This window comes from Geotrypetes seraphini, chromosome 2 (genome assembly GCF_902459505.1).
Source record: "Geotrypetes seraphini chromosome 2, aGeoSer1.1, whole genome shotgun sequence".
Classification (NCBI taxonomy): domain Eukaryota; kingdom Metazoa; phylum Chordata; class Amphibia; order Gymnophiona; family Dermophiidae; genus Geotrypetes; species Geotrypetes seraphini.
In genome coordinates this window covers 250584801-250605711 of record NC_047085.1, presented here as the reverse complement: position 1 = coordinate 250605711, position 20911 = coordinate 250584801, and the positions used below count along the sequence as shown (strand labels likewise).

Genomic DNA, 20911 nt, shown 5'->3' with positions numbered 1-20911 from the left:
CTGGCCGGCTTCCTTACCCTTACCAAATTTATTTTTGAGTTTAAAGCTGCTACGGCGGCTCCTCTCACAATCTGCGCCTGCGTAGGAAGCCTTCTCTCTGACATGATGTCAGAGAGGCTTCCGACGCAGGTGCGGCTTGTGAGAGGAGCCGCCACGGCGGCTTTGAACTTAAAAATAACTTTGGCAAGGGTAAGGGAGTCGGCCAGACTGCGGGCTGCAGAACAGTTCCTGGGGGAGGGTGCAAGTTTGACACAATTGTTAGATGGAGCGAGGGTGGGAGGGGGAAATTGCCGGCATGTTCCCTGCCTCCGTGTTCAAAAATCGAATTCGGCACGGACCCAGGGACCACGGTGGCAGGGAACACGCAGTCCTAAGTGCACATGCGCGCTTAGGGTTTTAGTATAGAGCATATTTTTAGGCAGAGAAATTGCAAACTTATTTTCATTAACCAAATATAGAGGATTTCACTATGACATAAGAAAATGAGGTCACCAAGAGAGAAACAGAGGAAGACAGTATATCAACAAATACCTCCCTGGAGTTTGTAATTCACGCCTCACTAGATCTCACCTTTCCCTTTATCCAAGTTAATGTTACTCCCCAATGATGTTTATCACAAATTCCATCTTTCAAATGCATTTGTAAATCTTGCCGTAATACATCTAAATTAATTTTTTCTAGAGAAATATGTTATTAAAATCCAGTGTATTTAATATTTTCTTCATTTGGAGAACCATTTTTCAAGTAATGTATGAATATGAACTGTAATTAAAAAAAAAAAATTAGGTCAATATACATATTTTTAAAATGCTACAAATGGTGCTTTAAAAAACTGATGACCATAGGACCTCAATATTGACTTAAATATTTTTGTGGATTTTTAAAATTAACTTTATACCTGGAAATGGTAAAAATTGTTCATATCTAAAAGAATAAATCTTTCGAGTGCAATGTAAAGCTTCAAGACTAAGATCTAGACCTTAAGAAATGTTCTGTCAGTCATCATCCTCTATTTTCTGTTTTAGATTTTATATTGAAAAATACCAATATGTACTTGCCATGGTTTTTGCCACTGAAGAAATCAACCAAAATTCCCAACTATTACCAAATCTGATTCTAGGCTTTAAGATTTATGATTCCTGCTATTCAGAATCAGCTGCCATTGAGAGTACAATGGGATTTTTATCCAGAATGCAGGGCATGGTGCCAAACTACAAGTGTGGTCACGAGCAGACCAACCTGGCAGCAGTGATAGGAGATTCTCCATCGTCATCTTCCGTCTCCATGGCCAGAATTCTTGGCCTCAGTATGTTCCCACAGGTATGAAAGGAAGGACTATATATGGGATAGAAGAAAAGGAATTAACAGGGTCTTATACTAAGGCGTGCTAGCCAATTTACAGCACGCCAAATGCTAACGTGACCATTATGTTATCAATGCACAATTAAACTGCGGGACTTATCATCCATTTTAAATAGCTCCAAATTAAATAATACCTAATCCATTATATTCTTTGGATGTGTTAGCATTTAGCACGCCTTAGTAAAAGATCCCCTAAATAAAGAATTAAGGGATAAGGACTCAGTTCACTCAAATTTAAGACCTACAGAAAATATAGACAAAAGCTATTCTCTCATATAAGCAAATACAAATATCCATATGCTAGGATTTAAAAAATTGAACTCAAAGGCCAAGCATGTAGGGTTAATTTTATAACAGGATGCCTATGTTAAAAGTCCAAAAAGGCACCTATTTTATAAAGGTGAGATAGTCAAAATTAAAAAGTCAAAACCTTACGCTGGTACACAAAAAAAGGTTCAACAAAGTGGGGATAGACCACAATCCTTCCACAAAACTAAGATCCAGAGGATGAGATTATAAAGCATGCAAATTCATTTAAAGCCTTTTATTAGCACAAATCATTCATAGAGTAGATAGTCACCAGAAGATAACCATGAACAAATCCAAGACCCAACATAGATCTGTGTTTCAGTGCAAGAGCACCTGCATCAGGGGGTCACAGTATCTAGCACTTTTGGACGAAAGCATAAATCAATAAATAAAGATAAAATATCAACATGCATAAAATGATAAAGAATTTTTTAAAAGTCTTTACATAAAGGCCCCCTTTTATGTAGCTGAATTAAGGTTTTTTATCGCAGGCCACCAAGATAAAAGCTTCAACACTTTTAGGAAATCTATGAGCATCAGATTTTTAACTGCAATTGCTCAAGATAAAAACAACCCTAATGTAGGGGCCAAAGATTTTTTGTGATACCACATGAGGAATAAACTTAGAATGTACAGTGATCTATTCATAAATATTCTAGATGGATATCTATGCTATTGTTTAGTAGTTTGTCTAAATCTCAATGGGGGTGTTAGAGGCATGGTGTGGGTGGAACTAGGGGGGGGGGCTTATGACAGACACTTTTCTGCAATAATCAAACATTTAAGAAAATGTTCAGGGCACAGTTTGGACATTTGGGACTAGATCTGTTTTAATAACGAGTAAGTGCCTAAAAGGTGCCTAATCTGACCAGATGGCCACTGGAGAGATGTAAACATGACCCCCCAACACACATACACACACACTCCCCCAGTAATCACTGACCCCCTCCAATCCATCAAAGATGTGAATGAAACAGTACATTACAGCCTGTATGACAGCTTCATGGCCATTCCTAGTAGAGCAGAAAGCTGAAATAGCCTATTGGGTGGTGTAGTGAATCATAAGAATGGGGACTCAGGCTCATAGAGCTCAACCCAAAAAACATCCGGCAATTCAAAAGCACATATGAACCTAAATGATTCACATAATAAAGGGAGAAAAGACCTTAGCGATCAAAAACGCTGCTTTAAAGTTCTTGACTTCAACAGGTCATGTCTCAGTCAGCGAAACTAGACCACCACCTCTCCAACCTGCTGATCACAACACCCGACTACAAAATCTTCAGGAAAGAATTAAAAACCATGTCATTCAGAAAATTCGTCAAATCTAGCAAACGATCTAACTGACCTTTTCAATTTATCTCCTGATCCTATTGCCTCATCTAATTAATCTATCTTATAATATTACTGGGTATGAAGGGGGTGGGAAAAGACTGTGAACTAACTAGTAGGTTAAGACTCCTGATGAAGCATGCAGAGTGTTGATCGAGGTAGGCAATGCGGGGCCCCCCGGATCAGCAATGCGAGCCCTCCCCCCGATTGGCAATGTGGCCCCCCCCCCCCATCGACAGAAAGTATGACAAGCAAGCAACGCGGGTAAGAAAGGCAACGGGAACTGTAATTTTGAAAGCGGTGCTGCTTGCCCATAGCTTCCCTCTGACGCGTCCAGGCAGAAACAGGAAGCTATGTCAGAGGGAAGCTTTGGGCAAGCAGCACTGCTTGCAAAATTACAGTTCCTGTTGCCTTTCTTATCCGCATTGCTTGATTGTCTTACTTTCCGTCGATGCAGGGGGGCCCGCATTGCCGATCAATGCTGGAGGGGCCCATAGCCATTTGGAAAAAGACAATGTTGATGCCCTCCTTCATCGGGCCCCCCTGACCATTTTGGGCCCTAGGCATGTGCCTACTGGGCCTATTGGTTAATCCAGCCCTGACTGTGCAAACAACAAACTTACCCCTTAATGAGCAAATTGTCAATAACCAAACTGCTGATTTCTGCACCAGGTGTAACATGTGTAAAAGAGAATTTGGGAGGCCAGCCAATAAAAGATTACAATAACCTAAAGTAAGGGGAAATTATTGCCTGTAGCACAGAGTTAAATTCCTCCAGTGCTAACAGACAAAGATGTCATTATATTCTCAGTTCCTGCTCCTACTTTTGTTCAACATCTATCGCTGAGGTATGATATACCCCCCAATTTTAAATCTCAGATCTTCTGCTTGTTTTCTTTCTCTTCTAGATAAGTTACGGATCAGCTCTTCCATCACTTGCTGACAAACTACAGTTCCCCTCTTTCGTTCGTACTGTTGGAACAGTAGACTCCCAACCCACTGCGGTCGCTCAACTGCTAATACATTTCAATTGGACATGGGTAGGGCTAATAGCTTCCAATAATGATTATGGAGAACAGGGTAGCCGTAAATTGAAGGAAGAGATGGCAAGGAATGGCATCTGTATCTCTTTTGCCAAATCACTGTTCAGCCAGCCCAGTAAGGAGCACCTTGTCTACCTTGCCAACATCATAAAGACATCAACAGCCAACATTATCATCCTTTATGCTTATGCCACTGAGTTGGCGGCGCTGCTGGAGGAAGTCAAGGCTGAAATGATAACTGGAAAAGTCTGGATTGCCGTTGGGAGTTGGCTGCCCTCTGCTGTGTTTTCTAACATGGATTTGTGGGATATATTAAATGGAACATTGGGGCTGGCAAAGTACAGTTCCGATATCCCTGGCTTTAGGGATTTTTTGTACAGCATCCATCCCTCCAAATATCCAAAGGATATCTTTATCAGATCGTTTTGGGAAAAGATATTTAACTGCAGGTGGAGGGAAAATAGAAATCAGAGCGATGTGGAGCGATCACAGATTAAGGGCAATGTTCCAGTCTGTAATGGGAAAGAAGAACTGGTTGGACTGGATAGCTCTGTGTACGATGTTTCCAATTTCAGGCTTGCCTGTGCTGTATCCAATGCAGTGTATGCGGTGGCTCATGCCATACACAACATGATGTCCTGTCGATCAGGTTTGGGACCTTTCTTCAATGGAACATGTGCCAATATCCATGATTTCCAGCCCTGGCAAGTGAGAAGAATGTATTTATTGATTTAATTTGATTGATTGATTTGACAAGTCATAGAAACACCTTGGGCCAATATTCAGACAGTGGGAGACAGCACCGCTACCTGTGTTCAGTGACAAACCTAGATAGTCAATGCCGTGACCATATCTGGTCACTGGCATAACATTTCCAGGTTCAGTTCGGCCGCTGAAGAATTTGCCAGCCAAGTTGATATTTGTCAGCTTTCCAGCTAAAACACAGCAGCCAAAGGTAGACCTACCTTTTAGGTGGTCTATCTGGCCATTAGACTTAGCCGACGATCCAATGAATATTGCCAGTAATCAGCTGTGTCACATTCAAATAAATTATTGGGATTAATCTAGTTCATAATCAGCTCCCCAATATAAATAATTATCTATTTTTTAATTCCCTTTTTTAAAATATATACTGTATTAAATATTAATAAAAACTTAGGGGTCCTTATATTAAGGTGTGCTAACCGATTTAGCGTGCATTAGAAAGATTAGCATGCGCTAAATGCTAAGGTGCCCATAGGAATATAATGGATGTCTTAGCATTTAGCAGGCACTAAATTGGTTACTGCACCTTAATAAAAGGACCCCATAGTAAAAACATACTAAATCAGATTCACTAAAACACATCGATCCAGTCATTTTAAATTGACATAAACCCCAAGAAATCCACCACCCATACACTCAATTCAACCCAATTTCTTATCATTGTTGATGTTTCACTTCAGTATTCAATATCTTAAGTCTCTAATTATGCAAGACAATCTTCAGAATATTTCTTGTTTGCCATTCCACAAATGAAATGATCATATACCAAATCCCGATGTTAAATTGTGGAAGACAATTTTATTCTTAGTCTGTTAAATATCTTCTGAAACCGACTGCCAAAAAGGAACCTTCTTGAATTTCCACCAGTCTTGCTCAGATTACAATTCCCCTCTTTCATACAGTTTCCCTTTCTGTGTATAAATATTTAATATTTTTTTAAAAAAAAGGGAATAAAAAAATATAGCTTCTTTAGATAATGGCTATGTCACATGACATAGCTGCTCACCAGCCAATCCACTGACCCGGGATATTCAGTGGGACTTAGCTGGCTATCTTCTGCTGAGTATCGACAGTTAGCCAGCTGAGCAGCATTCCTGGCCAGCTAAATACTGCTGGTCAAACCCAAGTGATTTTTATGGCAGCAGATTGTTGATTTCCTGCAAGTAATTGCTATGAAATAAAACTTAAGACATGAAAATGTATAGAAAATGTCAGTTTGCAGCTGACATGACTCAAACAACAGATAGATGAAGCAATATAGTAGCATATTTAAACCCTTTTACAAAAGTGTGGAAGAGGTTTTTAGCGCCGGCACTCTGAATACTTTGCGCTGCTCTGACACTCATAGGAACTCTATAACCGTCGGAGCAGCACAGAGTGTTCAGTGGGCCAGCCGGCGCTAAAAACCTCTTCTGCGCTATTGTAAAGGGGGGGCCGGGGGGGGGGGTTAAAGCGAATAGGAGAAATTTTTTTTTTATTTACAATGTCCAATGTGACATGGACAAGAGGATATGGATTGAAGCTAAGGGGGGACAAGTCCAGGACAAATGTCAGAAAGTTCTGCTTCACGCAACGAGTGGTGGACACCTGGAATGCTCTCCCAGAGGAGGTTGTTGCAGAATCCACCGTTCTAGGATTTAAAAGCAAACTAGATGCACATCTCCTTATGAGAGGCATAGAGGGATATGGGTGACTAAAATTATGCCAGGTGTACACCTGGCTGGGCCTCCGCGTAAGCGGATCACCGGACTTGATGGACTGAAGGTCTGATCTGGAGATGGCAGTACTTATGTTCTTATTCACCATATAAAGCTCTGTAACAGTATTAAATGCAGTTAATGTAGCTGAGATTAAAAAAAAGGTTTGGACAGGTTCCTGGAGGAAAAGTCCATAAACAGTTATTAAGGTAGACCTGGGAAAAGCCACTGCTTATCCCTAAGGTTATGTGGCAAAGAAACTTGCTACTTTTTGGGACTGTGGCAGGAACTTTGTGGTCTGGAGCTAGCCAATGATGGAAACAGGATACTGGGCTGGTTGGACCCTTGGTCTGACCCAATAGGACAACTCTTATAACATAACATAATATAAATTTTTATTTATATATCGCATGAGCCTTTCTGTTCTATGCAGTTTACAATTGAGGTAAAACTAACCAAAGTCAGCGAACTACAACATAAGAGGTTTACAGAAGAGGAAAAGTTGATCAAATTCAAAGGACTACAACATAAGTAGGAACAGCGGTTAGCATAATTACAAAGGTTAACAACTGGAGTGGGGGAGGAGGTAGAGTAGATCTACAGTCGGTAGGTGGGGTTGCATCTTTAAAGTCTCTTTAAGAAGGGCTGTAGAATAGGTTTGTTTTTAGGAGCTTTCTGAAGTGCTTGTAGGTGGTTGATGCTTTGACCAGTTGGTTCAGTTCTGGGTCTCTGGAGGCGGCTTGGTTAGAAAGGAGTCTGTTGATGAATCTTTTTTGAGTGTGTCCTTTGATTGAGGAGAAGGTGAAAAATGATTGTTGATGAGTAGGTTGGCGTGGCTCAGCGAAGATGAATTGATTGGTAAGGTAATTGGGCAGTAAGCCATGTAGTGCCTTATAGAAGAGGCAGCCAAATTTGAAGAGCACTCGTCCCTCTATTGTCAGCCAGAGCAGTTTCTGACAGAATAAGATTGCATGATCGAATTTTTGTTCAAAGGGTCACTACTAATAAGCTTAGCTGTGTTACGCAAAGTTGACTTCTTAAACGAATTTCTTTTTTTGTTTTACAGCTCTTCTACTATATCAAAAATGTCAAATTTTGGAATACAGGAGGAGAGAGAGTTGCTTTTGATGAACAGGGAGAGCTGAAAGGGCTGTATGATGTTGTAAACTGGCAGGTCACTTCAGATGGGAAAGGCAGTTTTGTCAAGGTTGGCGTTTTTGATGACTGGGGTCCCAAGGGACAAAAGCTGATGTTTGAACAAAATGAAATTCTCTGGGGTAGGCTGCATACACAGGTAATAATCCCTGCATTATCATTGCATTAATCTACTGCTACTATTTAACATTTCTATAGCTCTTAAAGGCATACACAGCGCTGTACAACAACATATGTAAGAGATGGTCCCTGCTCAGAAGAGCTTACAATCTAAATTAACGGACAACAGGACAAGTAGGGGCTATGACACTAGTAGTTGACAGAACACTACCATATAATACAAACACAGCATTAATGTATAGAAAATGCATGACTGAGATGGTATTTTCATTTCATTTTTAAATCTTTTTATTGAAAGTTTTATAAAAAAATAGGTACATACGTAGATCATACTGTATAAATGATACAATAATTTTCATAGGTTGTAGGAATGCCCCACAATAAACACACATGCAATCTTAGAGTCAGGAGGAGACGCTCCAAAAGTATGGTCTCTCCCTCTTTTTATTGAGAATCATATCTCCATTAATTACTTAGTTAATGCTCTACAAGGTTATAATTTCATAATGCATTTACAGTAAGGATTAAACCATTGTTTATCTATATTATGTGTCTTAAGGCTACTATCTCACGTGACATATGAATACATAATAACAGTTACAATAAAGTGAATCCCAATGTGTACATTTCTGATGTCTCAAATCTTACTATAAATCAGTCCATGTATGCAAGATGTTATCTCACAAATCTGCCTAACTCCATTCAAAAATCCTTAGTTAAGAGTTTTTTAATTTTATAGGTCCTCAGAGGGCCACCACGCACTCAATTATGTTTCATAGTGCGGGGCTTTATGCACCCTTTCGTCACCGGACCTGTTTTTTAAGTTGTGTATAACATACGTCTTAATATCGTGACTAAAGTATAAATATACTAAAAGTACTTAGCTTTTAGATTGACGCTAGTCGGGAGGGTAGAAACATTTATGTTTATGTTTCTACCCTCCCGACTAGCGTCAATCTAAAAGCTAAGTACTTTTAGTATATTTATACTTTAGTCACGATATTAAGACGTATGTTATACACAACTTAAAAAACAGGTCCGGTGACGAAAGGGTGCATAAAGCCCCGCACTATGAAACATAATTGAGTGCGTGGTGGCCCTCTGAGGACCTATAAAATTAAAAAACTCTTAACTAAGGATTTTTGAATGGAGTTAGGCAGATTTGTGAGATAACATCTTGCATACATGGACTGATTTATGTTAATAGTCTTCATTCAGGAAATACGATAATTAAGTGCTGAGGTCTTCATCAAATCTTACTATGGCATGTGACAGTCCAAAGGTTATAATGCATGCTTCTTAAGCTCTCTTGATTAGCCTTGCTCAGGCAAAGTCTGATTGTTGCCCATATAAGGGATGTTTAAACAAGATAAGAGAAAAAGGGGCTCAAGGTGCAATCCTTGTCCTTGCTTAGAATGTATACGTGGCAGGAGGGAGAGGGAGAGGAAATGAGAAACAGGGCCTCAGAACCAAACCCAGGCCTAGATCCACACACAGGCCCAGATCCACACACAGGGCCTAGGTCGGTGTGCCGACCTGGCCTGCGCTCAGAACCACCTGCGTGTGGACCCCGCCAGTGTTCTGATGCCCTGGATCAGAACTTATCAGATCTCCATCCCTACAATAGGTACAACAGGGAACAACAAGTACCTATGTATAATGAATAAACGATAACAGTTATATGAAAGATCAATGGCTCCTTTTACGAAGGCGCGTTAGGGCCTTAATGCGCGGAATAGCGTGCGCTAGCCGCTACCGCCTCCTCTTGAGCAAGTGGTAGTTTTTCAGCTAGCGCATGCTATAACGTGCGCTAATCTGGTGCATGCGCTAAAAATGCTAGCGCACCTTTGTAAAAGGAGCCCTAAGTAAGGTTCCTATGGAGACCTGGTAAAGTGATTATAAGACAGTCATTAAGTAAAGTTAAAATTCAATATTATACAGCAATATCCAAGCAGTTGGAACTTAGACTGAGATGGTATTTTACCATCATTAACATAGAGGCTCATGCCTGCTTAAATTGCCTAGGGCCACTCAACAGCTGATATTCAGCAGCATTTAACTGGGCCGTGCTGCTGAATATCAACTCTGACCTTAGTCTTGCCTAGTGGTTCACTTGTCTTTACAAAATAGGCACCTGCTTGACATTTCTCTCTTCTCATTTCCCCCTCCCCCCTCATGATTGTAACTGCTCCTCGTATCTGTACTGTACTAATCATGTTTGTACCCTTACCGCCTATGTACGGTCTTTAGATAATCTTTGTTAACCACCTCAAACGTCACGGTGTATCGCGACATACAAATAAAATTTTATGCTATGTTATTTCAATCTGGGCAACCTGTTATAAAAATATTCATTTATCTAAAATAAATTAAAATTTTTCTGTCAGAATATTTCTGGCACAATTAAACAGTCCAAGTCTTCCTGTGATTTCTCATAGGTTCCCCGTTCTATATGTACTGAAAGCTGCCCTCAAGGATACAGGAAAGTAGCCAGAGAAGGACAACCCATGTGCTGTTACGACTGCATCTCCTGCCCAGAGGGAGAAATCTCCAACCAGACAGGTAAGTCCAAAATGGAAATACAGTGCACTCTTCATCTGCTGATACTGTATCAGCAGATGAGTGGCGTCACCGGCTGGCTGGCAGAACTGCACAGTGATTGTTTCTTTAAAGTCAGATATAGGTGCCCCATATAAGAGGCTATGCCTTCCCAGCCCTAAACCCAATCTCCCCAGATTGAAATCCAGCAGCACCCAAGCTGGACCAGATGTCGGCATTTCTCCCTCTCCCCTGCATTCTCCAGCCCTGCGGTCCATTCTCCTACCATTTTGCCCAGCACCGTCATCAAACTCACCAGTCTATAAGTTCCCTGATCATCTCTGGAACCCTTTTTAAAAATTGGTGTTACATTGACCACCCTCCAGTCTTCCTGTACTATACTAGATTTTAAAGATAAATTACAAATCACTAACAATAGCTCTACAAGTTCATTTTTCAATTCTATCAGTACTCTGGTATGTATACCATCAGGTCCAGGCAATATTCTACTGTTCAGTTTGTCAAATTGCCATATTACATCTTCAAGTGTTAAAGAGATTTGTTTGTTTCTCTTGCTCATCAGTATTGAATACCATTCCTGGCACCGGTAGCCCCCCTGCATCTTCTTTGTTAAAAATTAAAGCAAGGAATTCATGTAATCTCTCCACTACGGCCTTGTCTTACCTGAGCACCCCTTTCACCCCTTGGTTGTCTAGTGGTCTAAATGATTCTGACAGGGATGACAGTCAGTCTAGAAGAGGTATGCAGACAGAATGATAGGCTTAAAAACAATAAATCCCCGGGACTGGATGGCATCCACCTGAGGGTAATCAAGGAACTGAAAGGGGTTATAGCTGAACTGCTTCAACTAATAGACAATCTGTCGATCAAATCAGGAAAGATTCCAAAAGACTGGAAAGTGGCGAATGTTATGCTGATCTTCAAGAAAGGTTCGAAGGGAGATCCAGGAAACTACAGACCAGAGAGTCTGACTTCAATACCGGGAAAGATGGTAGAGGTGCTGATAAAGGACTGCATCATCGATCACCTTGACGGACACAAACTAACGAGGACCAGCCAGCACGGCTTCAGCAAAGGAAGATCTTGATTGACAAATTTACTGCACTTCTTCAAAGGAGTAAATGGGCAGATAGACAAGGGTGACCTGGTCAACATCATATATCTAGATTTTCAGAAGGCATTCGACAAGGTCCCTCATGAACATCTACTTCGAAAAATTGCGAGCCATGGAATCGAGGGTGATATACCAACGTGGATTAAAAACTAGTTGGCAGATAGGAAACAGAGAGTGGGGGTGAATGGACAATACTCGGACTGGAAAAGCATCACGAGTGGAGTGCCGCAGGGTTCGGTGCTCAGGCCTGTGCTCTTCAACATATTTATAAATGACCTAGAAATTGGCACGACGAGTGAGGTGATTAAATATGTAGACGATACAAAGTTATTCAGAGTAGTGAGGACACAGAAGGATTGCGAAGAACTACAAAGAGACATAAATACACTCGAGGAATGGCCCGTAAAATGGCAAATGAGGTTCATTGTGGATAAGTGCAAGGTGATGCATGTTGGTAACAAAAATCATATGCACGAATACAGGATATCCGGTGTTATACTCGAAGAGAGCTCCCAGGAAAGAGACTTGGGAATACTTGTAGACAAGTCAATAAAACTGTCCACACAATGCATGGCGGCGGCGAAAAGGGCAAACAGAATGCTATGAATGATTAAGAAGGGGATCACGAACAGATCTGAAAAGGTTATCATGCCGTTATACCGAGCCATGGTAAGCCCCCACCTGGAATACTGCATCCAACACTGGTCATGTACATGAAAAAGGACATAGTACTACTCAAAAGGGTCCAGAGAAGAGTGACAAAAATGTTTAAGGGACTGGAGGAGTTGCTGTACAATGAAAGGCTAGAAAAACTGGGCTTCTTCTCCCTTGAAAAGAGGAGACTGAGAGGGGACATGATTGAGACATTCAAGATATTGAAGGGAATTGACTTAGTAGAGAAAGAGATTGTTCACGCTCTCCAAGGTGAAGAGAACGAGAGGGCAATCACTAAAGTTAGAAGGGAAAAGATTGTGTATAAATGTAAGGAAGTTCTTCGTCCAGAGAGTGGTAGAAATCTGGAATGCTCTTCAGGGATTCAAGAAAATGTTGGATAAGTTCCTACTGGAACAGAACATACGCAGGTAAGGCTAGACTCAAATAGGGCACTGGTCTTTGACCAGCGGGCCGCCGCGGCCAGCAGCGGCAAATCTTATGTTCTTCTTGCTTTTAATATACTTAAAAGAGTTTTTGCTATGTGTTTTTGCTTCCAGCGCAGTCTTCTTTTCAAGGTATCTCTTTGTCTTACTTATCAGCGCCTTGCCCTTGATTTGCCAATCCAAGCCATTTGCATGCAGGAGGGACCAGCATTTTTAATGGACTGGCCACACAGACATACTATCAGAGCCGGGGCACTACTCTGAACTTAACATTAATGATGCCAGATGCACATCTCACCATAATCTTTGTCCATTATATTGTGAGCCCTCCAAAACTCCCCCAAAACCTATTGTTCCCACTTGTCTACCACCCCAATAGCCCTATGTATCACCCATATCAGTGGTCTCAAACTCGCGGCCCGGGGCCACATGCAGCCCGCCAGGTACTATTTTGAGGCCCTCGGTACGTTTATCATAATCACAAAAGCAAAATAAAACAGTTTCTTGATCCTATGTCTCTAGCTATAAATTATAATATTATTATTAGGACTTAGCCAAAAGGAAAGATTTATACACTATAAACCTTGTAACCCATTCTGAGCTACTGGATGGGATAGAAATTGAATTAAATAAAATAAAGAGTTTTACCTCATGCAAAATTGTCATTTCTTTAATAAGACATTAATTATTTTTTTTTCTGAGGCCCTCCAAGTACCTATAAATCCAAAATGTGGCCCTGCAAAGGGTTTGAGTTTGAGACCACTGACCTATATGGCAGTACAATGGATTTTGGATGGCTCACACTTTACACCGCAAGTGTACTAGTTAGGGTGGCTTATGGGCCTGGGTCCCCTTCTCTGTGGTCCACTGCACTGCCCACCAGGATACTCCAGAGACCTGCTTACAGCTCTACTAGGACTGGCCATAATATCTGCAACTGTCATTGAGACATATTTGTACTGTTTCATGCAGATAATTAAGGGGTGGGAGCGGATCAGTGACCACTGAAGGGCCATATTTTCATCCCTCCAGTGGCCATCTGGTCAGTTTAGGTACCTTTTTGGCTCTTATTCATTGTACAAAGAGGTCTAGCCCAAAATATCCACATTGTGCCATGGACGCTTTGTAAAATGCTTGATTATCGCTGTAAAATGCTAAACCCACCCTAATCCCGCCCAAAATATGCCCCCTTAAGATTTAAATGCACTGGAGACAAAATGACCAGAAAGATGTCTACAAAGTCAGTTTTGAAAATGTCCACTTGGTCATTTTGACTAGTTAGACATCCAAGTGCCAGTTTCTACAGTCTTTTGAACATCTATCTTTTTTGAAAATGAGCCCCATGGTCTCCTTTTTTATGGTCATTTATGTGGGTGGGTGTCCAAATACATATGTAAATGACTAAAATTCCAGCATTTGCATGTGCTTCTGCCACCGAAAACTAGGCAGCTCTTTATAGAATTTACCCCTGAAGGGGTGATATTCAGTTCACAGCAGTAAGCAATTGGCAAGAGGCTTCTTGTCAGGGGCTGGACTAACTTCAGACATTCAGGAGCTGATTCTATAAATCGGCTTCCCGATTGTAGGCAGCGTTAGGCATCTTACTGCCATCTAGCAGCCAATCGGGATGCACGTTTGTAGAAAAAATTCTCCCGAGGAAGGACTCTTAAGATTGTCTATGGTTGGGTATGGTTTCACCCATAAGTGGCCTTGGATGAGTTTAAGCATTCCTACGCATCTCCCTAGAGCCACGACAGATGCCTGAAATGTAGGCCTTCAGAATACTGGCCTACATTTCCCATCTGAAAAGTAGACGCAGCCGGCTAAACTGATTGTGACACGGGAATCCACAATCAGATGAGCCAGGACTCCCCAAAACTGCGGCTTCAGAGAGTCCTGCCGGCTCAGCTGATTGGATGGAAAATATCTGTGGTGCAATCAGTTGAGCCAGCTGTGGCAGAGGTGCCCCCCTAACATCTACGATCAGCAGGAGGGATGCCCACTCCTTGCTGCCTAACACCTCTTGATCCCCCAACATCTTCCACATTCAATCGGCAGGAGGAATGCCCACTCACTCCTGCCTAAAACCTCCAACACCCTCAGCCTCCACATCTAGTTGGCAGAAGGGATACCCATTTCCTCCTCCCACTGGGCCCCTTTTGATCCATTAATGCCCCCGACACCCAAACCCCCCAACCTGACATTCCCAACATCCCCAAACATCTCATGACACTCCCCTGAACCCACCTATACCTTTTGAAGAAGACTGGCAAGAGGGATGCCCAGTCCCTCCTGCCAGCAGGCCCACCTCTTCCAAAATGGCAGGCCTTCCCCTTCCCGAGGCACAGGGGAGGGACCTAAGGCTCTGATTGGCCCATATATCATAGGCCTGCTCTTAACCAGATTAGTGAAGATAATCTATGGCAGAAACTGGTTAAGTGCCATTGAATATTGAGTGCTGGCTTGCTCAGCATGGTTTAACCGGGCAACCACCTTTCCTGTCTTTTGAATATCAATCCCTAAATTTATGTTCATTTGAACATTAGGCCTGATGTTTTTACCACTTCTACAATAGAATTCTTTTCAAACTCCAGTTCTTCATTGTAGGAGTTAAATATACTCTTCTGCCAAAGGATAACTCCCCTTACAACTCACTACACATAACAGTATACAAAGTGACACTCTCTTTCCACTGCCAGACACCTTGTAAAATAACATAAAACCCTGAAATAACATGGACCTATACGACAAACATAGAACTGTTTGGTGGATCAGAAATCCTTCCCTCTGACTTGTGGGCCACAACTAGAGGTGGACCAACTAATAATAATCTGCAATATGATTGATGATTACGTTAATTGTACATCAATTTTCTGCAATCTTAACATATACTCAGTCCAACAATTTCTGCCCAGAGGGTAATGACCACTTGAATAGTTCTATTGTAATTAGATCACCAAATCATGATCTCAGTCTGTGACCATAGCCTCTTGCCTGTCTCTATCCTCCCTTGTGAATCAGGTCAAACCGAGACAATCCAAGCTCACTAAGAAGACTTCTTTCTGCTTGTAGACTAGTTCATCAAAGCAGGCCAGCATCAAGCTCCTACCCCAGATGATCTCATTTTCATGCATCTGTCTGATTTCTTGTGCAACTTTCTTCATTAGTCCCCTTATTCTCTAATTCCTGTTGCTTTCTCTTCTCTGTCTAAATGCTTCACCTTCGCTTATTCCCAATGCCAGACGTGTCAAACGGGCCAAATCTGGCCCACGGTGTCATACAATTTGGCCCGCCAGACAATTAAATATTTGTAATTAAGCTGGCCTGCTGGGAGGACGAAGCAGCCGGGAGGACTAGGCTGACCCGAACGGCGATGGCAGCTGAGAAAATGCAGGCAACCACGAGAGGCAGTAGAGAGCGTTGGGAGCACAACGTGGCAGCCGCGAGACTTGCTCGCCAGAAGACATCAGCTGTAGATTCACACGCCAAGTTTGAGGTGCGTGAATCTACAGCTCATGCCTTCTGGCGGGCAAGTCTCGTGGCCACCATGTTGTGCGACGCTATGATTCTGACGCTCTCTACTGCCGCTCATAGTTGCCTGCACTCTCCCGGCTGCCATTGCCGTTCAGGTCTGCATAGTCCTCCCGGCTGCCTGCACTATTGAAGAAGTGAGTTCTGTCTCTATGATTATCAGTCACATCTAACTGTAATACATACTGGAAGAAAAATATAAATCACACAGCTGAACTCCTAAAACAAGAAAGCACAGCTGGAATGGTTTGTAAACACAGAATCCCTGGGATGTATCTGGCTTCTGTCATTTATTTTTTTAAATTCTTTATTGATTTTCAAATTTTGACAGTGCAATACAAATATATTAAACATGAACATTATACATAACGCACTTAAAATACACAAAATTAATACATTACCAATCCTTTTCTCCCTCCCTTCCTCACATAACTATTACACTGCACATGCATATTTTATTACAATATTATAGATAAATACCTTTAGCAAACCCAAATACTTTTCCCTCCCCCTACCCCCGGATGTGTCAGGAATCTGTAAAATCTATGAGCATCTATGAGACAAACTTGGTTCTTTTTATTACATAGAGCTTTTTGGACCCCTACACGTTTGCAAAAATTAGACAGTTCTAAGTCAAATAAATGCTGGCACTGTAATCTGGAACCAGGGATGTTAGATCACTTACTGTATCATTGTCCCTATATTAAATGTTTTTGGAATTCAATTTGGCCACAAATTAATAAATTGATGGAAAATCATATAGCAATATCATATGATACAGTATTATTTGGAATGATGATGAGAAAAAAAAATCAAATTTCACCAGAAAATAACAAGCTTTTATTAATCATGACAGGGGTTGCCATTCAGCATATAACCAACAATTGGAAGAATTATAATAACCTAAATTATACATTTTGGTGGAACACAATATGTCATATATTCAAAATGGAAAGAGCAATAGCAATACAAAGAGGGACATATATTAAATTTATAAAAATATGGGGGCCTTTGACAAAATATTGTAATGAGTAAATAGTAGGTTTTTTCTTCTTCTTTTAAATATCTTTATTATGACACACATAGAGGGGGGGTAATGAAAATAATTTTTACATTATGTTATAATATATTATACAATATGTTATGTATGAATGAAAAGTAATAGAAGGGTGGAGGGAGGGAGAGGGGATAAAAATATATTTAGAACATAATGTATTAGATATAAAAGTGTTATTGTATATTCATAAATTGTATTTTAACATGTTGTACACTTTCTGTAAAATTTGAAAATAAAAAATAATATATAAAAAAAAAAAGGAATCTGTAAAAGGGAGATACCTGACATTCATTGCAATTCAACATATGCAGTCAATGGGCTCCACACATTATTGAATGTCATACTAGACCCCAAACACTCCGCATGTGTAATTCAGTCTGTCGCAACTCTTCCAATTACGTGTAATCATCTGAATGGCTATTCCGATCATAATCAAGAAGAGCCAGCTTTTATATCTATCTAAAGAAGGCTTAATATGCAATATTGTACCACAAATTATGGCTTCGTAGGTTAACGGGATTGATGACTCAAGAATAATATTTATTTGTCCCCAAATTGACTTCCAGAAATTAAGTATCATTGGACAATAATAAACAGATGATCCAAGGTCCCTATATCAATATGACAATGCATGCATCTGTTAGACTTAGAACTATCTACCTTATTCAAACGAACTGGGGTCCAAAAAATCCTATGTAATAAGAATAACCAAGTTTGTCTCATAGATGCTGACGCTGTACATCGTAATCTCCAAGTCCAAATTTGTGGCCATCGAAATGCAGAAATATACTGCTTAATCTCAATGCTCCAAATATCTCTCAGACTATTCTTTAGTTTTTTGTTCAAAGTTTCCGAAATTAATTTATACCACCTGGCAGTCTGATGTCCTAACAAATCTGTCTGGTAGCTTAGGATCTGCAAGCTATAAGTTTTTAAGTTATTCCATTCAGGGAACCTACTCCGAATGGCCTGCTTCAACTGCAACCACCTGTAATTTTGAGACTTTAAGAGATCAAATACTTGTTGCAGTCGTGAAAAATCAAGCAGTTTTCCATTAGATATGACATCATCCAATGTACAAATGCCTGCCTGCATCCAATTCTTCCAAGCGATCCCAGCAGCACCTATTTGAATCTTGGAGTTCAACCATAAGGACTGAAAAGTAGAATTCATTATCAGAATATCTGTTAATTTATCAATAAATTTCAATTTTTTCCATGTGTCCAATAGAATACTGTTGTCCTTAGCATATCTAGGTAATTTGATACTCAACACATGAGATAATCTCATTGCGGACATAAGATGCCATTCCAGACGTAGCCAATCCGGGATATGTTCCATGAACTCGGGAAGGATCCAATACATACCCTGACACATTATATAGGCCTGATGATACCTATAGAAGTTGGGAAAATTTACCCCACCCTTGGTAATTGGTTTCGGTAAAGAAACTAGAGCAATTCTTGGATTTTTACCCAGCCAAATAAATTTAGTGAGGATACCATTTAGTTTCTCATTTACACTTCAGTGCACATTTGTGTTAATCTGAGCTCATCCCAGACACACAATTTTGCACTCCTAAAACATCTACCTGAACAGAAAGTCAACTCAAGATGGTTTTTAGTGTTAGCAATTGACTATTACCTCAATGTGATATGCTAAGTGTACATTTGGAAACCTGGGTTGGCCACTGTTGGAAGGAGGATACTGGGCTTGATGGACCTTCGGTCTGTCCCAGTATGGCAACTGTTATGTTCTTATGTCAGGAGAGGTTGTAACCCTATACTTCTACTAAGGCTAAGGGGTGCTTTTATAAAGGTATGCATTTAGCTTACGCTAACTCTGTTAGTGTACCTTAATAAATGGACCCCTAAGTATCTTAATAAAAACATTCGGTCCGCGACTTAACCTATAGTTTAGATTTCGGCCCCTTATGTGATTGAGTTTGACACCCCTGCCCTATGCTGTCTATTAAGGTGTTTTGTTATATATTGTGCTAACATTGTTACATACTATACCATAATATGCAACTGTTATTTCAATATTTTTTCCATTGATATTGTCCATTGCCTATGGGTGAATTTCTTCTAAAGGGTGGTAAATAAATCCTAATAAATAAATTGAATGCTAGAACCAGTCTATTTAAACAACTTTACTCACCTATCACATTATTTGATTTATTTTGTCTAGATACACATGAATGCTTGAAATGCCCAGAGGATCAGTGGTCCAATGAGAATCTCAACAAATGCATTCCCAAAGTCATTGAGTTTCTTGCCTTTGAAGAACCCTTGGGCATAACTTTGGCTAGTTTGTCGAGTATTTTCTCTCTGCTCACCATGTCCGTGCTCTGCATTTTCATCAAATATAGAGACACAGCAATTGTAAAAGCCAATAATAGGAATGTAAGTTATCTCCTCCTCTTGGCTCTCCTGCTATGCTTCCTCTGTTCCTTTCTTTTCATTGGACACCCCTGGAAGATAACGTGCCTTATTCGACAAGCAGTGTTTGGTATCGTTTTCACTCTCTCTCTATCATGTGTTCTGGCCAAGACTATTACAGTGGTCATTGCTTTCAATGCAACAAAGCCCAATAGCTCATTAAAGAGATGGATTGGATCATACATCCCCAATGCAGTAATCCTCATCTGTTCAGGGCTTCAGGTATTGATTTGTATTTCCTGGGTAACCATTTATCCTTCTTCTCCAGAACCGAACAGAAATGTTTCCAAAGATAGGATAATTATGGAATGCAAAGAAGGGTCAATAGTATTTTTCTCTGTCATGTTGTCCTTCATGGGTCTTTTAGCCACTATCACCTTAGTGGTTGCTTTCCTAGCAAGGAAATTGCCCGATGGTTTTAATGAAGCTAAATGTATCACTTTCAGCATGTTAGTGTTCACGAGTGTCTGGATATCCTTCATCCTAGCTTATGCCAGCACTAAAGGGAAATATATGGTGGCTGTAGAGCTGTTTGCAATCCTGGCATCTAGTTTTGGTTTACTCTGTTGTGTATTCTTTCCCAAGTGTCACATCATTATCCTGAGACCAAAGATGAACTCCAGAGATAATTTAACTGGCAAGAAAAAGTAGCTTCACATATTCAATTGTTTGCACAGAGGGATGCTACTTCAGCTAATTTTACACATTACATTCAAGTAAATGGTATGTGATTTTAGCTGAATAACTATACAAATAAATAAAATGGCGAGTGTGACTAAAAGATTAAGGAGTGTAGGTTCTCTTAGGCTTCTGCAGCGGCATCATGATTGTAGCAGGTTTCTGGGTCTTGCCTCTACTGCGTAGAAAGAACTGACATTTCAACCATCATGCTGTGGCTTTCTTTAGGGTACTTTGTGAGGTCTGCAGTGTGTCTTTATAGACAGTGGGTTCGAGGACCTGATTGAGAACAAGGCAGTCTGTGGGTCTAGAAATTTGAATTTTTGGCAGGAAAGTTTGTTGGCCTGATCTGATTGAGAACAGGGAAAGCTGTGATGTTCTTCTCTCATCTCTCAAGAGTCAGTCCAGTCTACTAAGGTCCAGCTGTGAGCTGTAGTTAGTAGCAATCCCAGTGACATGAGACAGGCAGCTGCTGGGATCCTGTAACTCAGTAGGACATTGGGAGGTTCAATGCCAGTTCAGAAGCTGATGCCTGAAGTTTTGGAACTGCAGATATTTTTTCTCCCAACCTTAACTTGTTTTAGTTCAAATTTATATTTTCACCCTAGATTTCTTAAAACAATTTTGGAACACAGAGCAAAGACAGATTAA

General features: G+C 40.6%; 1 protein-coding gene across 1 annotated transcript; it reads left to right on the top strand.

Annotated features, from left to right (window-relative positions):
* Window positions 1–1059: 1059 nt before the first annotated feature.
* Window positions 1060–20365, top strand: LOC117354861 (extracellular calcium-sensing receptor-like). The gene is made up of 5 exons (XM_033932827.1): window positions 1060–1320; window positions 3912–4754; window positions 7575–7802; window positions 10222–10345; window positions 19332–20365. The coding sequence occupies exons 1-5, from the start codon at window positions 1060–1062 to the stop codon at window positions 20231–20233; spliced, it is 2358 nt and encodes a 785-aa protein (XP_033788718.1). The 3' UTR covers window positions 20234–20365.
* The last annotated feature ends 546 nt before the right edge of the window (window positions 20366–20911 follow it).